At 43.7% G+C, this 21,695-nt stretch overlaps 1 protein-coding gene across 1 annotated transcript in view; it reads right to left on the minus strand.

Moving 5' to 3' along the window:
* The window catches only part of LOC115457017 (nucleoprotein TPR), a 146,252-nt gene extending 137,435 nt beyond the window's left edge, over nt 1-8,817 (minus strand). Inside the window, exon 1 of the mRNA XM_030186445.1 lies at nt 7,851-8,817. Coding sequence (XP_030042305.1) covers nt 7,851-8,075 — 225 coding nt within the window. The 5' untranslated portion in view covers nt 8,076-8,817. The remainder of the gene's footprint in view (nt 1-7,850) is intronic.
* Between the last annotated feature and the right edge of the window lie 12,878 nt (nt 8,818-21,695).

The following is a 21,695-nucleotide window of genomic DNA, read 5'->3' on the forward strand; positions in this document are numbered from 1 at the left end:
CATATTAACCTATTGTAAAAACAAGCCTACAAAGCCTTTCGCAAGCTCGTTTTTGCTAAATTCAAAACTAATAAGCAGCTTTACATACTTTTTGTGTACTTTTGCATCACAGGTGTGGAGCAGTAGCCTAATGGTTAGTGCAGTGGGCTGAACCTGGGGAACTGGGTTCAATTCCCACTGCAGCTCCTTGTGACCCTGGGCAAGTCACTTAATCCTCCTATTTCCCACGTTGAAAAAAACGTACAGCCTCATTTAGTAAGCCACACTAGTGACTGCAGTGCACTAATGCTGACACAGCCCGTTTACTTTGAATGGGCAGCCGCTAGTGTGGCTTAGTAAACAGGGGGGTTAGATTGTGATTCCACTAGGGACAGAGAAAGTAACCGTATATAATATATGCAAACTGCTTTGGTTGTATCCACAGGAAGATGGTATATCAAATCTATGACCCCTTTACCCCCTTACAGAGAGACCCAGTTCCAGGCTAGAGATTTTCGGCAATCCTGAATTTCAGACCACCTCAAAGGGGGAAGTTTGGAGGTTTGGAAGATTAGGGAATACTACCTTTTAAACTACTTTGCCGTTATCTCTCTTCTACATTTCACTCTAAGTTTTAATGGTACAGAAGCTTGAACTCTTTCTCTGATACCAATGCACTGGGCCATTTTTTTGTGTGTGTGGGGAGGGGGGGGGGGGGAAATTTGCTTATTTCCCTTAAACCCTGAACCCCAGTCTGATTTAGCCCATTTTCAAACTCATTTCTTTTTATCTATTTTTCCCTCATGCCATATTTCATCCCATTCTGTAAAATTCTCAGAGAGGTATTTTGTCCCCGGATGGACAGGCATTCTTAGCCCCTGCTGAAAGAATAGAAAGTGCTCATTTCAGGTAGAACTTTACATTGGGGGTTTAAGTACTTTCCCCTGGATTCTATAAATGGCGTACAAATTTATGCATGCAAAATTGTGTGTTACTCTGAGATGCACATGCAGCTACATTGGCTAATGAGCCAATTATCACCAATAATTGGCTGCTATCAATTATTGGAGTTAATTGGCTACAATTTGGATTTGCATATGCATCTTGCTAAGTGATATTCTGTAAAGGTCCGTGCACAAATTTTTTAGTGTGCAACTCAAAAGGGAGCATGGCTATGGGAAGAGCATGGGCAGGTCAGGAGCATTCACTAACTATGCATGCAGCATTACTGAATACAGGAAATCTGCACCTAACTTACACGCTAGGGTTTACACCAGGTTTCAGTTGGTGTAAATCCTTGCACCAAAAAAAAAAAATCGGTGTGGAATTTGATTCTAAGCGCTATTCTATAAATGGCATGCAACTCATTGACTATCGCCTGTGTGGATTTTTTTTTTTTGCACCATTTACTGAATTTAGTCCTTTATGTCCACCTCCAAAATTAAATGACGCTAAAATTGTGGCCTCATTAATTGAGTGGTGGCACTTACATGTATAGGTTTGTAAAATGGAGTAGCTACTGTTAGGCTATGTTCCCCAGAGGACAGAAATAGGCTTTTGCTTTTGTCTGGTTCTGGGTTCCTTTGTTTGGGGCCGGGTCCACTTGTCAGGAGCAGTGGACGCAATAATACAACACGGGTGTGGTTTGGACAAAGATATTTTATATAGAAATAGGCTCAGTGAAGGTCCACCAAGGCGGAGAAAAACTGAGATCCCACGGTATACTGACAGAGAGAAGAAGGAAGTGGGAAATAGACCAGGCTGACCAGGAAATAGACCAGGCTGACCAGGAACAAATGAGGAAACTTGAAATGATGGTAAAATGCCGTGTTTCGGCAGTGAGCCTGCTTCAGGAGTCTTCATATTGCTCATTCACGCTGAACTTTCAAGTTTTCGACAAAACTTGAAAAGACCCCTGGTATTCTACAAAGGGGTAGATATCCCAGAACTGGGATAACAGTATTGAAATAACACCCCTATCATGGTCAGACCTAAGCACTGTTCTGTAACTAATATGCATATATCTTACATAGCACATGTTCTACAGGTAGGCATATTTATAGGCAGAGTCTGGACAGGAATCCCAATTCACAGGTCTCCCACTTAGCCATCTCTCTCCTCTTCAATCTGTTCCGAATTCTGCTGCACGACTAATATTCCGCCAGTGTCATTATGCTCATATTAGCCCTCTCCTCAAGTCACTTCATTGGCTTCCTATCCATTTCCAAGCCAAACAGAGAGGGTAACCAGTATACATAGAAATTACACAGACAAAAAAAGCAACACTGGGCCTTCAAGACTGAGACAACAGGAGTATTTTATTAATAAAGGACCCAACATGGGCTGTGTTTCGGCGTTAAGCAACGCTTGCCTCAGGGGTCAGTGTTTGAATGTAAATAGAGTAAAATGTATATGTATCCAATACCTCCGAATTTGGACAGAAAAAATCTTAAAGCCGAGCGTGTCTCTCAGAAACGGCAACCGAGAGGGAGGGAGGAACTTTGTTAAAGGAAGGCTCATTTTGGTTGCATCTGGAAATTTGATCTCTAATTGGGTATCGTTTGTAATTGGTGGCACTATGCAACTTCCTCCCTATAAGTGTTGTATTATAATTTGATGACATCGTGTATGCTATAGGAGCACTCAAGATGTATTTTGTGGATGTATTTGGGACTCTGCTAGATGGTTGTTCAATGTTATTATATTGTTTTGTCATCAATAATAAAAATCGTTGAAACATAAAAGCAGGCATGGGGCCAACTTCCCGTTCCGGGGACAGGGATCAGTAGAGCCAACAGCGCATGCCTGAAGGCTGCTGCGGCCCTCTGCCTGCTTTTATTTGTTGTTTTGCCGCAGCCACTGTTGCTCATCGGGAGGAGCAGCAGCGGCGGTGGCAGTGTCGGAAAAGTGGCCTGGCAGTGTGTCTGTGTTATAATTTGGTTTGTTTGATTTGATGTTTCCTGATTACTACTAAGCAGGTGTGAATTATTTTGGAGGTTCAGTCTTTTGTTATACTTTAGCACCGGTCCTGGTTTCCTTTGTTGCTCTGAAGCACAAGTGTTAAAACATGCAAACTAAGCCCCACAGGCAGGAGACATTCAATCTACCTATACTGACATCACCAGGGAGGGAGGGAGGGAGGAGGAATGTCAGCTGCTTCCATGATCTCCCAGAGGCCTCTGTGTAGGCCCTGGATCCTTAGGCTAACTCTCAGGTTAGGCTCTGAACTGCACACGGTAATGCTGACAGCTACATCTATCACCACTACATGTGATAGCTGTGAAATCACCACTTACATGTGTGTCAACACCTCCACATGGAAACTGCCAGGTTTATGCCATTCATTTTTTCAACATGTATCTTTGTAAAATGGCTACTCCCACAACATGTGCTAGCAAATACTCTGCATTCCTGCAGGTATTTTTGAAAAGGCTCTGCGTCAGTAGATACTTTTCTAAAATATCACTGGAATTGAGCACATCTTGACCTGGATGTCTGAATTCCAATCTCTATGCTCTATGTAAAATGAGGCTCTACATGTCTGGAACATAAGGCCTCAAGTACTACAGCGAGCTGGCTGTTGAAATAAAGCCTTGAGGATCTAGAGTGTGTCTAATCAATCACAATAATTGCTTGATGTGGTCAAATCTATTACCTCTGAACCCAACCCATGTCAGGGGTTGATATCCAGAATCAGTACCAAACACAGTGGACAAATACCTGATTTGAAAATACCTTTTGGGAAGTAGTATGAACTCCCCCTAAAATCACAGGTCAGAAATCTTGGGATACTGCTAGACTCATCACTCACTCTGATCCTGCAAATTCAAACAACCTTTAAAAATTGTCTCCATCACCTATAGCAGTTATGAAATATCTCTCCATATATTGAAAAGACGAGTCTGACCACAGCAGTCCATGCCATGATAATATCACAACTAGCCTACTGTAATGGCCTGTACATTGGTCAAATCAAAAACAGCTGGAATTCCTTGCCAGCGAATGTAGTAAAAGCAGTTCGCTTAGCGGGGATTAAAAAAGGTTTGGATGGCTTCCTAAAGGAAAAGTCCATAGTCCATTATTAAAATGGACTTTGGGAAAATCCACTGCTTATTTCTAGAATATGCAAATATAAAATTAATGGCTACGTTTTGTTCCTAAGAGACTTTGTATGAATACACAACAGTTGTTGAACAAAACATATATGCAACAATATGTGTCTTATTGGCTATGTAGGTTATCTCATATCATTCTTAACGACTGTGTATATCCATGTGTCATATGACTCACAAGTCCATAATTGTAATCATCGAATCCCTCCAGCCAGCCAGTAGTAACGTATACTGTTTAAATATTTAATTCAAACGTACTACTGTTTCGAAAAATAAACATTGTTGCACATATAAGAACTTGTTGAGCTTCAACTATAGAAGACAACATATAAAACCTGGAGCCCTTAAGTTAAGTTAAGTCTGATTGGTGCATTATTTGCTCTTATATGTGCAACAATGTTTATTTTTCGAAACAGTAGTACGTTTGAATTAAATATTTAAACAGTATACGTTACTACTGGCTGGCTGGAGGGATGCTCCAGGTTTTATATGTTGTCTTCTATAGTTGAAGCTCAACAAGTTCTTATATGTGCAACAATGTTTATTTTTCGAAACAGTAGTACGTTTGAATTAAATATTTAAACAGTATACGTTACTACTGGCTGGCTGGAGGGATTCGATGATTACAATTATGGACTTGTGAGTCATATGACACATGGATATACACAGTCGTTAAGAATGATATGAGATAACCTCCATAGCCAATAAGACACATATTGTTGCATATATGTTTTGTTCAACAACTGTTGTATTTCTAGAATAAGCAGCATAAAATGTATTGTACTGCTTTGGGATCTTGCCAGGTACTTGTGACCTGGATTGGCCACTGTTGGAAACAGGATGCTGGCCTTGATGGACTTTCAGTCTGTCCCAGTATGGCAATACTTATGTACTTATGTAAGTCCCTACAAATAGTGCAAAATGCAATACTTGACTGATTATGAGAACCCCCACATTTTGAGCATATTATGCCAGTTTTGTTCCATCTGCACTGGCTGCCTATGGAACGGTATATTAAGTTCAAGATACTATTTCTGATTCAAAAGCTTAAAAGGATGAGTATAAATTCAATAATATAGATATAAAATAGGGACATTGCATTTGTTTCAGATGAATGGTAAAACATGACGAATGAGGCCATTTAAATGAATGGAATAGACAAGGGACTGGTTTAAACCAAATCCTCATGTGTTCTATTTGTTTTTGGTTCAAATTAGACCCATGGAGAAGGAACAGAGCAGATAAACTGATGGCACTTTATGAAGAAGAAAAGGCAAAAGCACCAGAGCCTTTACCAATCATGCTGAAACCTTTTAATAAGCAGTCAAACAAGCCTATCCCCAGATCCAATGGAATATGATGTCAGCAGTACCTGACTAGGAAAGTGAAGTAGAGTCGCAGCAGAGCACCATTTTCAGTCCTGTATTCAGAGGATAGAGAGAAAAGTGCTAGTCTGAAAAAAGTGATGTGAAAAACATGAAAAAAAGAAAAGGAAAACAGAAAATCTCATGACCGGGCACTTAGACAGAGAGAAAGGAAGAGGATGAAACAGCACTGTTTTTCTCCCAGTGTCACTGCAAAGTCACTCATGTTGTAAAAATCTCTCAGGCTATCTGACTGTGGTTGTAGGGTTACATACTGAAAAGAATAATGGTGGGAGGGATAAGCTGGTGATTCATATAGAAGAAAAGGAATGACAGAATTAGCAGGGGAAAGAATAGGCACACTGTCAGCTACCACTTTCTCCCCATCTTTATTTGCTAGTCCCATGTGGGCACTACAACCACCATCTTTGTTGACATAGGCCATAGCTACAGCAGTATGCAACAAAGAACGGCATCAGTCAGCTGCAAATGAGAGCCCATCAAGATCATGACCACAGACTTATTGTCATTATTGATATACAAGTTTGCAGTCTGGACAGGCTTGAACAAGGGTGCTCAATATTCCCTTTACTGCCCACCAGCCAGTGTGTACATTGAATAAATATTCTCAGTGGTAGACTCTGAATTTATATCATCCACCAGAGATAGTGGAAAAGCTGGTATTCCTAAAGACAAACCTTCCCGCGTCTGGTTTCCCTCAATTTCCACGTGACTGGGAGAAGGGCTACAGGCACAGCTCCACTAAAGCAATGCATACCCAGATACCCACATGTATTGCCCTTCATGTCTTACTGTGTTTTTGCCAGTTGCCACTCAAGTTGCTACTACATGATCTCTTTTTGTGCCAGTGGCCCACATACAAACAAGAGAAAATCCTCCTACTTCCCCATGCCTCATCACTTCTGACCCTGCTGCCTGCATTTCCTGCCTGTAGCACTGCTCCAGGCCCTGCTGTCTTGGTTCCAGTGAATTCTGTTAGGCTCACACACAAAAGCAAAAATACTTCAATTTGCCCTTATATGAAAGGTTGATCATAGCAGTGGTGCTGCAAGACTACTGCTAGGAGTCAGTGCTGCTATTTTTGACCCAGACTTATACAGGGCAGGAGCAGAACTAGACAACTTCTGTCCTGTCCCACTAGATTACCAGGGATCTCATCCAGGTAAGTCCTAGAGGTAAACAGTATTCCAAGGGAGCGGTCTGGGAGAAGGGAGGGATAGGGGAGGGGGGAGAACAGGACTAGGGGATATAGGAAGGGGAGAGATCAGAATTGGAATGGGGGGATGGGAGAGTGAAGTGACGGGATCAGAAAGCAGGATATGGAAGAGAAATCAAATCTTGGGGTGGGGAATGGTTGGACGAACAATGGGAGTGATTAGGGAGATTGGGGGAAGGAACAAATCAGCAACTCAGTGGACGTGACCCAGAAGTTATGCAGTGCTGACCAATATTCAGTTCCAGCACCTGCATAGGTAATCAGCCAAGAACAGGACTGCACAAAAGGCTGCCCTATCTCGCCACTTAGCTATGCAGGCTCCAGTACTATATAGTGTGCCAGCATAAGTGCCGACTCCTCTCCAGCTCCACCCCAGACCGCTTCCGCAGTGCTTGGTTTTGGAATGGACTGTTATAACGGATATTCAGCAGCACTGCCCAGTTAAGTGCTGCTCAATATTGACCCCTATATGTTTATGTATTTTCAGTGATCCTGAGAGGGCTGTTTTTGAAAATCCACATATAAGTTTTAAATGGATAGCTATAGGATAAAGTTACACTTGCCATTTGCACATTACCACTTGGACCTATAGATTATGAGGATAATTTTATAATAGGGAATGGAATTTAAGGGCTACAAAGCACATGCCCACTTTGGTGGTATCTTAGTCATTTCGACGTGGATGTGGACACTTACATGTATAAATGACCTCTTAGAAAATATCAACCAGTGCAAAAGTATGGAATGACAACATGTACTTGGCCTGTAGGGGAGCACAGGGTAGAGTTTAGGCAGAGCATGCCAGTATGCATGTAGATTATAAAATAGTATAATTTACACATTCACTTGAAAAATATTAGTGTGGAAATTTATATCAGCTCTAGAACTGGTATTACTGTCTAAATCTGCCACTAATGGTAGTGTTTTAAAAAGACAGGGAGGCACCCAAGGTTCTCAGATATGGAAGCCTATATACTGTAGAGAATACCTGTGATCCCATGGTACAGAAACAGGGAATACTAAAGGGCCTGGAGTATAGAAATGGGTACAATACAGAAAGTAAGTCTCCATGAAGATAGGAATGACTGGAGGGATATTAAAACTGGGAAGGGGAAATAAAAGTTCCAGAGAAGATGCCACTCCACTGAATATTCCTACCTTGGCACGAAAAGATGCTTGTGAAGACAGCAACCCTTCATCACAGCTCCTCCCCAGGTCTGATGGAATAGGTCTTAATATCTCAAAGCCCCCTCTGCTGCTCCCAAGGTCATTTGAGGTCCAGCAAGGTGATCTCCTGCCAGAGTTGGAAGAATACTGAATACATCCATTCCCACTGTAGCGTGAGGGCAAGCTGTAATACCCACCGCAGCTTCGATATGACATTTATGCAGGGAGGTGGTGAGGAAGCAGAAAGAAACAGTGTTCCTTCAGAGGACACACAAGAAACCATAAACTCCTCTTCTCATTCACTCTATCCTGTTTACTGTTTATTGTCCATGGATGATTCTAGGAGCCTCTTAACTAGCCAAAAGGAATATCACAAATTCATCCTTTGAGTAACAAGGCCAGACTGACCACTGGTAGACACTAAGAAAGCAAAAATCAAAATCTGTCAAGAAGAGTGACATTCAATTCTTTGTGTGAACAAGGAGGTAGTAGTCCCAGCACAGTAGAAATGGTATATATTTCTGAATATACAATCTGCTTTCATTCACAAACTTCTCATTCCACCAATACAAAGAAGGTTTCAAAATATCTTTATATGTATCCCATCAAGTCCCTGACTGAAATATTGCAAGCAGACCTCTAACTGGTGCAATTTATCTCCATGTGAGCTTTTGGGACCAATCAGCAGAAACAACTTGCAACATCCACAGATGTAACTGTCTTTTCTGGAAGTAGGAAGAGACTTGATCAGTGACCAGTTTCCTATTGTTTGTTTCTCCAATGGAACAGCAAAGTGGTTTCAGAGGAACACAGGACAGACTCAGAACAGGCTCCGGAGTTACAGATAAAAATGCTTCATCTACACCATCAACAGGCCTCTATCTATGCTATTTTCCTCAGAGAGAGTGAACCAACTCATTGTAGAATTTATAAACAAGGCAAATGTCGGAGTTTTTACCGCATGACAAAAATAGCACCTTGTGGTACTGTGCAGTTTGGCATAGGTGTGTGGGGCCTGATCAAGCACAGGAAAGCCAAAAGACCATAAATGACTGCTGGTGTATGCCTGAACCTTGAAGGATACTTCCACTCCTTTTCCAGCGTGGAACCTTGCATCACCCATCAAACAATCCTGGGGACATATTGGAAAAAACATGAGAAAGCATCAGTAGGTTAGTAGAGCAGTACTATTCTAACACAACAGTCCAATGTCTTCCCCCTCCCTCTCTCCCCCAACTGTAAGAGATCAAATTTAGCACCTGTTAGTGCAGGAGACCTGCAATGTGTTATTGGCTTCTTTCTCCTCTCAATCAGTTGCCATTTAAGCATTTTTCCCTATGCTTTTTCCGTGTCCCATCCCCCTCCCTCCTCCCCACCCCCATCCTCCAATGCTTATCTACCCCTTGCTCATACCTCTCATACTCCCTTCACCCTTCCCCATCTCTACCTACCTATCTCTTTTTATTACTCTGCTATAATTAACTAATATTTTCTCTATCAACACTTTGTAATCTATATTATTATTATGTAAGCCGCATTGAACCTGCTTTGAGTGGGAAAGCGCGGGGTACAAATGTAATAATAAATAAATAAATAAATTCCAAGTGTTGCCTACATTTATGCAACACGTGAAAATGTAAGTGTCCAGAATACTGTCACGGGTCAGTGTACACTTATGCTTCTAATTTGCAGCAAAACACCTAAGTGCTATTCTATAGAAACACAGAAAAATATAAGGAGATACAGACCATGTGGCCTATCCAGTCTGCCCATCCATACCATCTACTCTCCTTATCACTCCGTTAGAGATTCTATATACTTGTCTCAAGCTCTCTTCAATTCAGATACTGTTTTCCTCTCCACTACTTCCACCGGGAGACCATTCCATGAAGTCACAACCCTTTCCATGAAGAAGTAATTTCTCAGGTTACTTTTGAGTCTATCACCTTTCATCTTCATCCTATGCTCCCTCGTTCCAGAACTTCTTTTCAATTGAAAGAGACTCACCTCCTGTTCATTTATGCCATGTAAGTATTTAAATGTCTCTATCATGTCTCCCCTTTCCCGCATTTTTTCCAAAGTATACATACTGAGATCTTTAAGTCTGTTCTCATATGCTTTATGATGAAGATCACTGAACATTTTAGTAGCCACCCTCTGGACCGACTCCATCCTGTTTATATCTTTTTGAAGATTAAGTCTCCAGAATTGCACACAATATGCTAAATGAGGTCACAGCAGAGTCTTATACAGGGGCATCATCACCTCCTTTTTCCTACTGGTCATTTCTCTCCCTATGCACCCAAGCATCCTTCTAGCTTTCTCCGTCACTTTTTCTACCTGTGTGGTTACCTTAAGATCATCACATATGATCACACCCAAGTCCTGCTGCTCTTTCATGCACAAAAGTTCTTAAACCCTAAACTGTACCATTTCCTTAGGATTTTGCAGTTCAGATCCACGACCTTGCATTTTTAAGCATTAAATCTAAGCTGACAAATTCCAGACCATTCCTCTAGCTTCGCTAAGTCCCTCCTCATGTTATCCACACTATCAGGGGTGTCTACCCTATTGCAGATTTTGGTATCATTTGCAAAGAGGCAAACCTTACCAGACAGCCCTTCAGCAATATCGTTTACAAAAATGTGAAAAAGAACCGACCCAAGAGCCGAACCTTGCAGCACATCACTGGTAACACCTTTTTCCTCAGAATGAGCTCCCATTTACCACTACCCTCCGTCGCCTTCCACTCAACCAGTTCCTAACCCAGTCAGTCACTTTAGGGCCCATACTGAAGGCACTCAGTTTATTTATTAGTCACCTATGAGGAACATTGTCAAAGGCTTTGCTAATATCTAAACACAACACATCTAGCACTCTCCCTTGATCCAACTCTCTGGTCATCCAGTCAAAGAAATTAATCAGATTTGTCTGATAAGACCTGCCTCTAGTGAAACCATGCTGGCTCGGGTCCTGTAATCCATTCAATTCCAAAAACTTTACTATTTTTGGTTTTAAAAAGTTTACCACAGAAGTCAGACTTACCAGCCTGTAGTTCCCAACCTCTTCTTTAATTCTGTTTTGTGTAGAGGGACCAAATCTGCTCTTCTCCAGTCCTCTGGGACCACTCCTGACTCTAGGATGTGTGTAAAATAAATGAAATACATAAAAAGGTGGCATAACATGTAAATGCAAACAATGTTCACGTGGGCAGAGCATGGAAGGTGCATAGGTGGGACTCCCACTTACATCCACACCTTACAGAATACTGTACATTTTGTGTCCCTTTCGCTACATTTGGATGCCTTCAGTTACATGGCTAATGTAACTATGGGCACCTAAATGTAAAGCACTGATATCAAGTTATGCTAGAATTCTATATTGGAATTTGGGCACCCAGGTGATATTATAGATCTTGGAAGCCATGCTAGCTTAGTGAAGGGTGTACAAGCTCCCTTGATGCAGCAAGAATAACCATATTGGGTCAGACCAATGATCCATCTAGCCTATCCTGCTTCCGACAGGCAGCAACCCAATTAGTAGCAACATTCCATGCTACCAATCCAAGGGCAATCAGTGGCTTCCCCCATGTCCATCTCAATAGCAGACTATGGACTTTTCCTCCAGGAACATGTCCAGACCTTTTTTAAACCCAGATACACTAACCACCTTTACCACATCCTCCGGCAACGAGTTCCAGGGCTTAACTATTCATTGAGTGAAAAAATATTTCCTCCTATTTGTTTTAAAAGTATTTCCATATAATTTCATTGAGTGTTCCCTGGTCTTCGTACTTTTTGAAAGAGTGAAAAATCGATTCACTTCTACCTGTTCTACACCACTCAGGATTTTGTAGACCCCAATCATATCTCCCCTCATCTGTCTCTTTTCCAAGCTAAAGAGCCCTAACCTCTTCAGCCTTTCCTCATATGGGAGCAGTTCCATCCCATTTATCATTTTGGATGCTCTCTTTGAACCTTTTCTAATTCTGCTAGATCTACATTATAAAACAGATGCCTCTGTTGGGTTACAATTTGGGTTCTGCTCCTGAATATGATTGGATTGTTTTTCAACTTTGGGCCCAATAATCAGCTGGCGGCAATCAGAAGTTTGCTAACCGCTGTCGGTGTTATACCCAGAAATTCAATGTTGGGCCATGTCCAGGCTCCAGCATTGAATTTCCAGGTATATGGAGCCAGCGAAAACATAACTGGTTAAATGCAATACTCAGTACTTAACCGGCTATGAAGAACTGCATAAAGATAGGATGACTTTTATGTGGTCCTGTTTATTCAGTTATCTTAGCCAGTCAAGCACTGAATATCGACACTTAACTGGCTAATTGCTGGCTCCACCCAAAACAGCTGCTTTTGGCTTGGGCGCTACCCATGCATTTTCAAATGCCCGGTTAGCCTCGGACAGGCAATTTAAATAGCAAGGAGCCTCTCCTGGCCATTTAAAACATTTTGAATATTGGGCCCTTTGTTTCTGCATCTTGCACACTTGAAAAATAATACAATAGTGTTTGGAGTCATTGGGGACTCTATTTTCACCTCCTCACAATCTGTGTTACTTTTGGTCTCCACTTTTGCCCTTTTTGAACAAGATTTTTAGAATTATTTTCATTTTTTGTAATTTGTATTTTTAATGGAGTTTTTTTTTTTTTTTTTTTTAAAGACCAGTGATAGAAAGAAGCTCCATTCTGGTATGTTCTGGATACTGAGAGATTTTCCACTGAGGTATGTTTTCTCCATTTTCTTAAATTATTTGATTTTTTGATTTTTTGAGGGGGGGCAGGAGGGAGACCTTAGTACCAAGTTGGTTGGATTTTCTCTATTTGAAAACTGTCCATTCTTTCTCAGGTAAAAGTACTACTACTACTACTACTTATCATTTCTATAGCGCTACTAGACATACGCAGCGCTGTACACTTGAACATGAAGAGACAGTCCCTGCTCAACAGAGCTTACAATCAGTACACCCTGAGGGTTTGTCAGGACCTATTTTGTTTTGACTACAACTGCTCTTTACCCCTCCCCCCCCCAGAGGCCACTGTCCCCTAGTCTGCCTAATAGTTAAGGCCACCTGGACAAATCTAATGAAGCTAACAGGCTTATTTTCGAAAGAGAAGGGCGCCCATCTTCCGACTCAAATCGGGAGATGGGCGTCCTTCTCAGGGTTGCCCAAATCGACATAATCAAAAGCCGATTTTGGGCGTCCTCAACTGCTTTCCATCGCGGGGATGACCAAAGTTCATGGGGGCATGTCAGCACATAGCGAAGGTGGGACTGGGGCGTGATTAAGAGATGGGCGTCCTCGGCCAATAATGGAAAAAAGAAGGGCATCCCTGACGAGCACTTGGCCGACTTTACTTGGTCCATTTTTTCTTGCGACCAAGTCATGAAAAGGTGCCCAAACTGACCAGATGACCACCGGAGGGAATCGGGGATGACCTCCCCTTACTCCCCCAGTGGTCACCAACCCCCTCCCACCCTAAAAAAAAACTTTACAAATATTTTTGCCAGCCTCTATGCCAGCCTCAAATGTCATACCCAGCCCCATGACAGCAGTATGCAGGTCCCTGGAGCAGTTTTAGTGGATGCAGTGCACTTCAACCAGGTGGACCCAGGCCCATCCCCCCTACCTGTTACACTTGTGGTGGTAAATGTGAGCCCTCCAAAACCCACCCGAAACCCACTGTACCCACATGTAGGTGCCCCCCTTCACCCCTTAGGGCTATGGTAGTGGTGTACAGTTGTGGGGAGTGGGATTTTGGGGGCTCAGCACACAAGGTAAGGGAGCTAAGCACCTGGGAGCAATTTGTGAAGTCCACTGCAGTGTCCTCTAGGGTGCCCGGTTGATGTCTTGGCATGTGAGGGGGACCAGTGCACTACAAATTCTGGCTCCTCCCACAACCAAAGGGCTTGGATTTGGTCATTTTTGAGATGGGCATCCTCGGTTTCCATTATGGATGAAAACCAGGGACGACCATCTCTAAAGTCGCCCATCTCAACATTTTGGTCGACCATCTCTAAGGTCGACCTAAATGTTGAGATTTGGGCGTCCTCGACCTTATTATCGAAACGAAAGATGGACACCCATCTTGTTTTGATAATACGGGTTTCCCCGCCCCTTCGCGGGGATGTCCTGTGAGGACGCTGTCATGAAAACTTTGGCGCCCCATTCAATTAAGCCCCTCCACGTGAACCCAGCTAGAAGTGACAAAGAATTTTAACTCAAGGTAGGGGTCTCTTACGTTTGTTTGCCTGTGTTCATTTCCCTAAATACTCTCTAGTAAAGTCTGATGATGCTGATTACTTGTGCTCCTCTGTTCTAAACTCTGTGCCAGCTGTGCCTCATGCTCCTTTCCCACATTTCCCCCCTCCCCTGCACTACCACCAATGCTGGTCTGAAATCTGTCCATCATTCCTTGCTTTATCAAGTATTCCCTTATCACAAATCCCTTCATTCCATCTCTTCACCACTTCTCCCTGCCGCAAATTCTTCTGCTATCCTCCACCCCCTCCCTTCCTGGAAAACCAGTGAACTTGATTATGAAGCAGCTGGATGTCCTCTCCTGGTAGGTGCCAGCTTTGGGTTTCTGGGTTCTGTTTGCCTGGCTACCATCAGCAAACTGTTGTAACTAATTCTGTGTAAGCAAGCTAAGCTCAAGTTACATACCAATGAACATAAGGAGAAATTTGACATTCACCAGTTATATGTTGTTTAACCTTTGAAACCATATCCTGTACAATGTGTCATGATTTGGGAAGGAAAGCAATGATTAGAAGTATAAGGCTGGGAGATAGGATCCAGGTAGAGCGTGATGAGACTTACCTCCCCCAGCTGTTCCCCAAGCCCTCTGTCCCCTCAAGGAGAGTAGAGTTAGTCCCCGGGCTCAGCACTGCTGCCTCTCTCAGCTGTTCCCATTTCAGGAAACTCGCAGCATATGATTGCTGCTATGGAAACCAATACAGCAACAAGCCTAAAGCTGTTCCACTCCTCTGAATGATATACCAACCTTAGAATATGAAATGAGTCAACAGCCAGCCAAGAAGCCAGGAGGCAGCATTAGAACTGGCAGCTCTGGATGTGACCTCCGTAAGACCAGGCAGCATTCAGCAGTTTGGATGGAATGAATGACATGCAAGCTGACAGAGGTTCTGGCTATGCAGACTTTGGGACAGATATAGGCTTCATAACAAGACAATTCCTCAGACTAATGAGCAAGGTTCTAGGTCAGTCCTGAAACTTTCACTCCTGCCCACTGGTATTACTATGTTTGTCCTCTGCATGACGTCACTATGTGGCTACACCAAAAGAACTTTACCCTATCGCACATGGCAATACCACATGCACTTTATCTATCTCTACATCACTATGTATTTGTTTACACCGGAGTTTGCAATCGCATATCCGGCAATATGTAAGCCACATTGAGCCTGCAAATAGTTGGGAAAATGTGGGATACAAATGTAACAAATAAATAAATAGTAGCATAGTAAATGACGGCAGATAAAGACCTGTACGGTCCATCCAGTCTGCCCAACAAGATAAACTCATTTCACATGGTATGCGATACTTTATATGTATACTCGAGCTTGATTTGTCCTTGCCATTTGTACTAAAAGTTCTGAAGCTAAAGTCGAAGCCCCTTAAAATTTACACTCCAGCCCATCCATATCTATTCAGTCACGATCAGGGCACAGACGGTAGAAGCCTGCCCAGCACTGGTTTGGCTTCCCAATTACTGGTGTTGCCACCCAATCTTTTTCATAAAGAAAAAGAACCTGTAAGCCCCATGGAAGAGACCTTGAAGTGAGGATGGAGCACGCTTAAAAAAAAAAAAAAGTGTGTGTAATGTACATATGCCTCTCTGTGGGGGACATGCCAAAATACCAAAGAAATACACTAGGTTCGAAAGCAACAGAACTTTGGAAAATATTCAGTGTATCAGGGTGCTATCTACAGCAGCCTATCACAAACATTCTGTGAACACAGGGAGGGTCATTTTCAAAGCCATTTTCGAGGATATAACAATGCTTCATTGTGGCAATAGACTGTCAGGTTTATATTTATTGGTGCTTTATATGTTACCTTTCAATAGGGACAATCCAAATGGTTGACAGGCTAAAAAAAATAAACTAAAATGAAAGGAACTACAAATCATAGATAGGACAGAGAAGGAGAGATGGGGAGAGGAAAGCAGCATGACAGAGCTAAAGGAAGACTGCAGGGCTGGTGGTTGGGAGGTGGGCCTGGTGCTGGGCAGACTTCTATGGTCTGTGCCCTGAAAATGGCAGAAACAAATCAAGGTCAGGTATACACAAAGTAGCACATATGAGTTTATCTTGTTGAGCAGACTGGATGGACCGGGCAGGTCTTTTTCTGCCGTCATCTACTATGTTACTATCCAGCTTATAATCGAAAGTGATCGCTGGCCATTTCCTGACATAAATCAGGAGATGGCTGGCGATCTCGGAAAAGCGGCGAAATCGGTATAATCGAAAGCTGCTTTTTTGACAGCATCGCCGCTTTCCCGTCGCCTCGCCGGCGGAAGTTCAAAGGGGCATGTCGGCGGCGAAGCGAAGGCAGGACATGGGTGGGTATGGGCGTGGCTACCAGATAGCCGGCTTTCGCCGATAATGGAAAAAAACGGCGTTAAGCAGTATTTCACCAGGTTTACTTGGTCCTTTTATTTTCACGACCAAGCCTCAAAAAGGTGCCCTAACTGACCAGATGACCACCGGAGGGTATGGGGGATGACCTCCCCATACTCCCCCAGTGGTCACCAACCCCCTCCCACACTAAAAAAATAAAATTAAAAACCTTTTTTTCCAGCCTGTATACCAGCCTCAAATGCTGTACCCACCTCCATGACAGCAGAATGTGTTCTATCCTCCGACAGCCTTTCCCGCCTTTCCCTGGTTGTGAGTGTGACACCTTTTCTGTTAGGTGCACTGCAGAGTCACATCAGCAATGCATTGTGGTGGGTGTAGGGTACTGGGCTGTACTCCCATGGTGCTTTTCCCCCTGCTAACTGGGTCAGAGTGTGCCCTGTTTTACTTCCGTTAGTCCATGAGGTAGTGGCCATGTTTGTAAGCCAGTTTTAGATCCCTTTCATGTGTTAGCCACGTTAGAGAACTTAGTTCTTACCTTGAATGTGGCTGAAAGAGGGCATTGTACAGCATTCTGCCAGCTCTGACCTACTGCTAATTTCAGTACCAGGGAGACTGGTTGCCAGTGGGGCACAACCTCTGATCTGCAGTTAACTGTGAGTAAACGTGCTTATTTAAATAAAGGACTTTTTCAAAGAGATTAGTCTTCAGGTGTCAACTGGTGTGCCAAGCTTATACAGCAGCAACAAGTCCTGTCCCTGGAGCACTTTTAGTGGGTACTGCAGTGCACTTAAGGCAGGCGGACCCAGACCCATCCCCCCCCTCCCTGTAACACTTGTGCTGGTAATGGAAGCCCTCCAAAACCCACTGTACCCACATGTCTAGGGTGCCAAGTTGGTGTCCTGGCATGTCAGGGGGACCAGTGCGCTACAAATGCTGTCTCCTCCCATGACCAAATGGCTTGGATTTCGCCGGGTTGGAGATGGCCGGCATTTTTTTCCATTATCGCTGAAAAACAAAATCGGCCATCTCCAACCCGGCGAAATCCAAGCCATTTGGCCGGGCTAAACCGTATTATCGAAAAAAAATGGCCGGCCATCTTTTTCGATAATACGGTTCCGGCCAGCTGTAGCACCGCCGCCACAATAGATCGACGGCGAACTATTTGGCCGGCGACGTTCGATTATGCCCCTCCACGACTATGATGAGGGCATTTCTATAAAGGACAAGTTGTGTCTACTTTCCTTTGTAGAATAACCAGGAATATATGCATATACATATGCATTTAGGTGTGGGTACTTATGTCAGCCAGGGAGTTGGTGTAAATGCTCATGCTTAGATTTCAGAGATATGTGTGTACCTCATAATATTCAATGTTAGGTATGTAAATATTTGCCCTGCCCATGCTCCACCCAAACTCCGCCCATGGCTACCTGCCACTGTTATGTGCCGTTAATCATATATTTGCCCATAGTGAAAAGACATGGAGTTGGGGATGGGCTTGCCTTGAAGAACACACATTTGTATAGGCTCTATTAAATTATGGAAAAAGATCAAATACAGCACCAAGAATGATTTTCAAATTAAAAAGGTATGACAGGGCTACTCCTTTGTTGATGTCACATCCGTCGCTCCCTCCGGCTGCTCCTCCGCGGGAAGCAGGAGCCGGCGTCCACCACGACGAAGGCCGGCTTTCTTGAGGCCACGGAGGGGAGCCGGGGCTCGCCGTGGTGATGGCCGCCCAGTCCGGGGCCGGAGATCGTGGCTGCTGGACTCTCGATCGCCGGCTACGGGGGCTGTGTTTGCGCCAGTAAGGGAAATGGCGCCGAGGCGCGATGGCCGGCGTCTTCTTCATTCTTGGACGCGGGAACCCCAAGCTCCGCCTCAGAGGAGTTAGACTGGAAGGCCAGCATGATAGATCCACCTGGGAGATCGGTCAGAGCCAATCAGAAGGGTTCTGTCGATAACTAAGTTCTGATTGGCCGGCTATGTCTACGGGGGCTGGGCGGCTGACTGCCGAACAGTATTTAAGGAATGAGCCTGAGGTAGGAGGTTGCTTCAGGTTCTGTTACCCGAGGCCAGTCTCCGTGGTTCCTGTGTTCCGTTGATTTCCTGGTGTTACTGATTTTGGACTGTTTCCTGGTTTTCTCTGCTAGCTGCCGGCCTTGACCTCTTGCCTGACTCGGACTACTCTGCTTGCCACCTGCCTTGATCTCTTGCCTGACTCTGACTACGCTGTTAGCTGCCTGCCCAGATCTGTTGCCTGTTTGTGGACTCTCTATTCCATCTGCCTGCTTCTCTCCTGGTTCCAGTCCAGGTCAGTCCGTCAACCCCGCGGCTCCTGAAGTCCCGTTGACCGCCTGCAGCTGGGGGCTCAACCCTTGGTGAACGGCGGTCGCCGCGGGTGAAGACTTGGGGTTGCACGGCTGTCCTTTGAGGTCCTTCGGGGCCTTACGGGACCTAAGGGCTCACCTTCCTTGCGGACAAGACAGTTGATATGGCTTCATTGACTCTCAGTACAGGCACAACAGGGTTGTAATTGGTGCATCCCAGTTTGCTTTGGCATCCCAGTTTGCTTTGTGCCCTGGTGCAGCCACAAAGCAAACTGGGATGCCAAAATTCCTCCTCATCCATTGGCTTCCCTTCCTGATGTCACAGAAGTGTGTGTGTGGGGGGGGGGGGGGGGGGGGGAGGAACAGCATGATTGGATCACTTAAGGATGTGTCGTACAGGACACATTTGTGACTTGTGATGTTCCTGAGGCTCGAGGTTCATTTAAAGTAGCTTGCTTTATAGGCCCTAGTTATTTCACTAATCTGCTAATTGTCTCATCAACTAATTGAAAGTTTTGTTTTTCAGATCGTTGCCTGTTAAATTTTCCCTCAGCTAAGGGCACTCAATTTAAGTAAATTCTGGAAAGTTCTCTCTCTTTTCAAGCAGCATACATTTGAAACAGTTTGCCATTGTCCACTTTCCTACTTTTCTTTCCCTAAGCACATAGAAATCAAACAAAATAAAACATGGAAAAGAAAATAAGATTATAACTTTTTTTATTGGACATAACTTAATACATTTCTTGATTAGCTTTCGAAGGTTGCCCTTCTTCATCAGATCGGAAATAAGCAAATGTGGTAGATGACAGTATATATAAGTAAAACATCCAAGCATTTCATTGACAGTCTAAGGGTGGTGGGCGGGGTAGGAGGTATGCATGGGAACATCAAAGCATTTCAGAGATAGTCTAACATGATGGGGGTGGATAGGTGAGAGGAGGGTGATAAACATAGCAATACAACTTTATGGTTTATAATGGGCTAGAAACCCCAGATCTGTTGGGTGTCACATAAAAACTTTTGCATTAATTCCCAGTGGTATAACTGGTTTCTCTTATAGTAAACTCTTATAGTAAACTGCTTTGGACCTGAAATGGGATAAATGGATTATACATGCCTGAGATTAGATTTTCAAAACTATGCATATATTTTCCTTAGAATAATGATTCACACAATTTATTAGGTTTAAATGCGGTTAGGGTAATTTTCAAAGTGAAAGTACATGCATACTTTCACACTCAAAATTGGTGGAAAATTCAGAAGGCGAAGTCTGCACAAATGTGGGCACAAGGCATTTACAAAATAGTTCCTCAATGTACAATTATCCTGTGGTTTAACAAATGCCAATTTACCTTATTTTGAAATGGCTTTGTTACCACAAAATGGGGAAACCTCTACTGGGCATCACCCATTATCCTCAGGCATAGAAAACATATACAGCTGCCTTAGATACCAAATCCCCAGGCTGAGGAGTCTGTGCCACCCCAGAGCCCCGGTCTAGGAGGGATACTGGTAACAGCTAAACGCGCTGTGATTGGCTGAGAGAGACCTGGAGGGAGGGATGTCCAAAAAGTTTTGATTTGCATCCTCGCACATCCCGATCCGGGGGGGGGGGGGGGGGGGAGCGCAAGCTGAAAAGAAGCTTAAGCTCGAGGCAGCTGCAAAAAAAAAAAAAAAAGGACTCTTCTTGCAGGCAAAAATAAAAGCGAGGACCAGACCGTCCACCACCACCATTCCTTTGCTTTGCTTAAGGATTGGAGGAGGGAGCTCATAGGGCTGACTTTGATTCAGCTGATTGGCTGCTGTCAACTAGGAAGTGAAACTGGACTGCAGATGACCACGGCAAGCAGCAAGTAGAGAGGAGTGGTGGTGAGCTCTTCTGCTGGCAAGTTGTAGTATTTGCTGTCTGCACAACTGTTTTTGGGCTAGTTTTAACGGAGCTAAAGGACGTCCATAAAGGACGCCCTTGGCATGTGCAGCGCAGCCAGCATAATGTTTGGCTGCTCTGTGCATGCTCAGCTGGCCGACTGGCTTGGAAGGAAATCCCATGCAAATGAGCTAGCAGCGACCAGCTTATTTGCATGCGATTTCCTTGATGCATTCCCGTTGCTTACCGATTCGCTAAGGAATCAGTAAGGGAAGGGCTCTTCCGTGGAGTTTAGTGCATCTCCCCCTCTGTCAGCATCTTGTTGAGAATTAAGGGGTCCCAAGCCCCCCCAAGAAGGCTAGAGTGACCTTAATCTGACTCCATCTCTAAATAACACTAGTACTGGGGTAATCAAGGAGTTATTGCCTCTAAGGGAGATGTTAGATCTAAGGAAAAGATACCAGCCTTATGACAAACTGGATTTAGATTACAAGTTATACAATGCATTTATACTTACAGCCTTTGATCATTAAGTGAAGCCCACAAATCATCATTTGGAATGAGGAGTTTATTTGCCAAGGTACAAGTCAAATCAGTGATGGACAACAGGCATGTACAATTAATTATAGGAATATGATAAGCTGCAAACAGGTGTTAATTATTTGCTAATCTTTTATAATTTCTTTTATCAATTAGAGGTTTTACAAGGGAAAGCAATTAGGTAATTTGTCAATTCTGCTGGACACATTGGTTTCCCTTGGAGAGAGAGTGGCAACCCTATTCTCTCTAACTCAAACCAGGAAATACCCTGATTTTTATAGGTGCCCTCAGGATATGGATAATATGACAGTAGATATACCTGATTGGATCTATGCTAATGTCATGGTTGTCACTGATTGGCTCATGCTAATGAGTAGCTTCTATCTTGCTACGCCTTTCCTTTCTCACACCAGCTGACCAGCTGACCACAATCCTGCTCACAGGAAGTCTCCCTCCTCTCTGGAACAGCTAGTTCCCT

This window comes from Microcaecilia unicolor, chromosome 1 (genome assembly GCF_901765095.1).
Source record: "Microcaecilia unicolor chromosome 1, aMicUni1.1, whole genome shotgun sequence".
Lineage (NCBI taxonomy): Eukaryota > Metazoa > Chordata > Amphibia > Gymnophiona > Siphonopidae > Microcaecilia > Microcaecilia unicolor.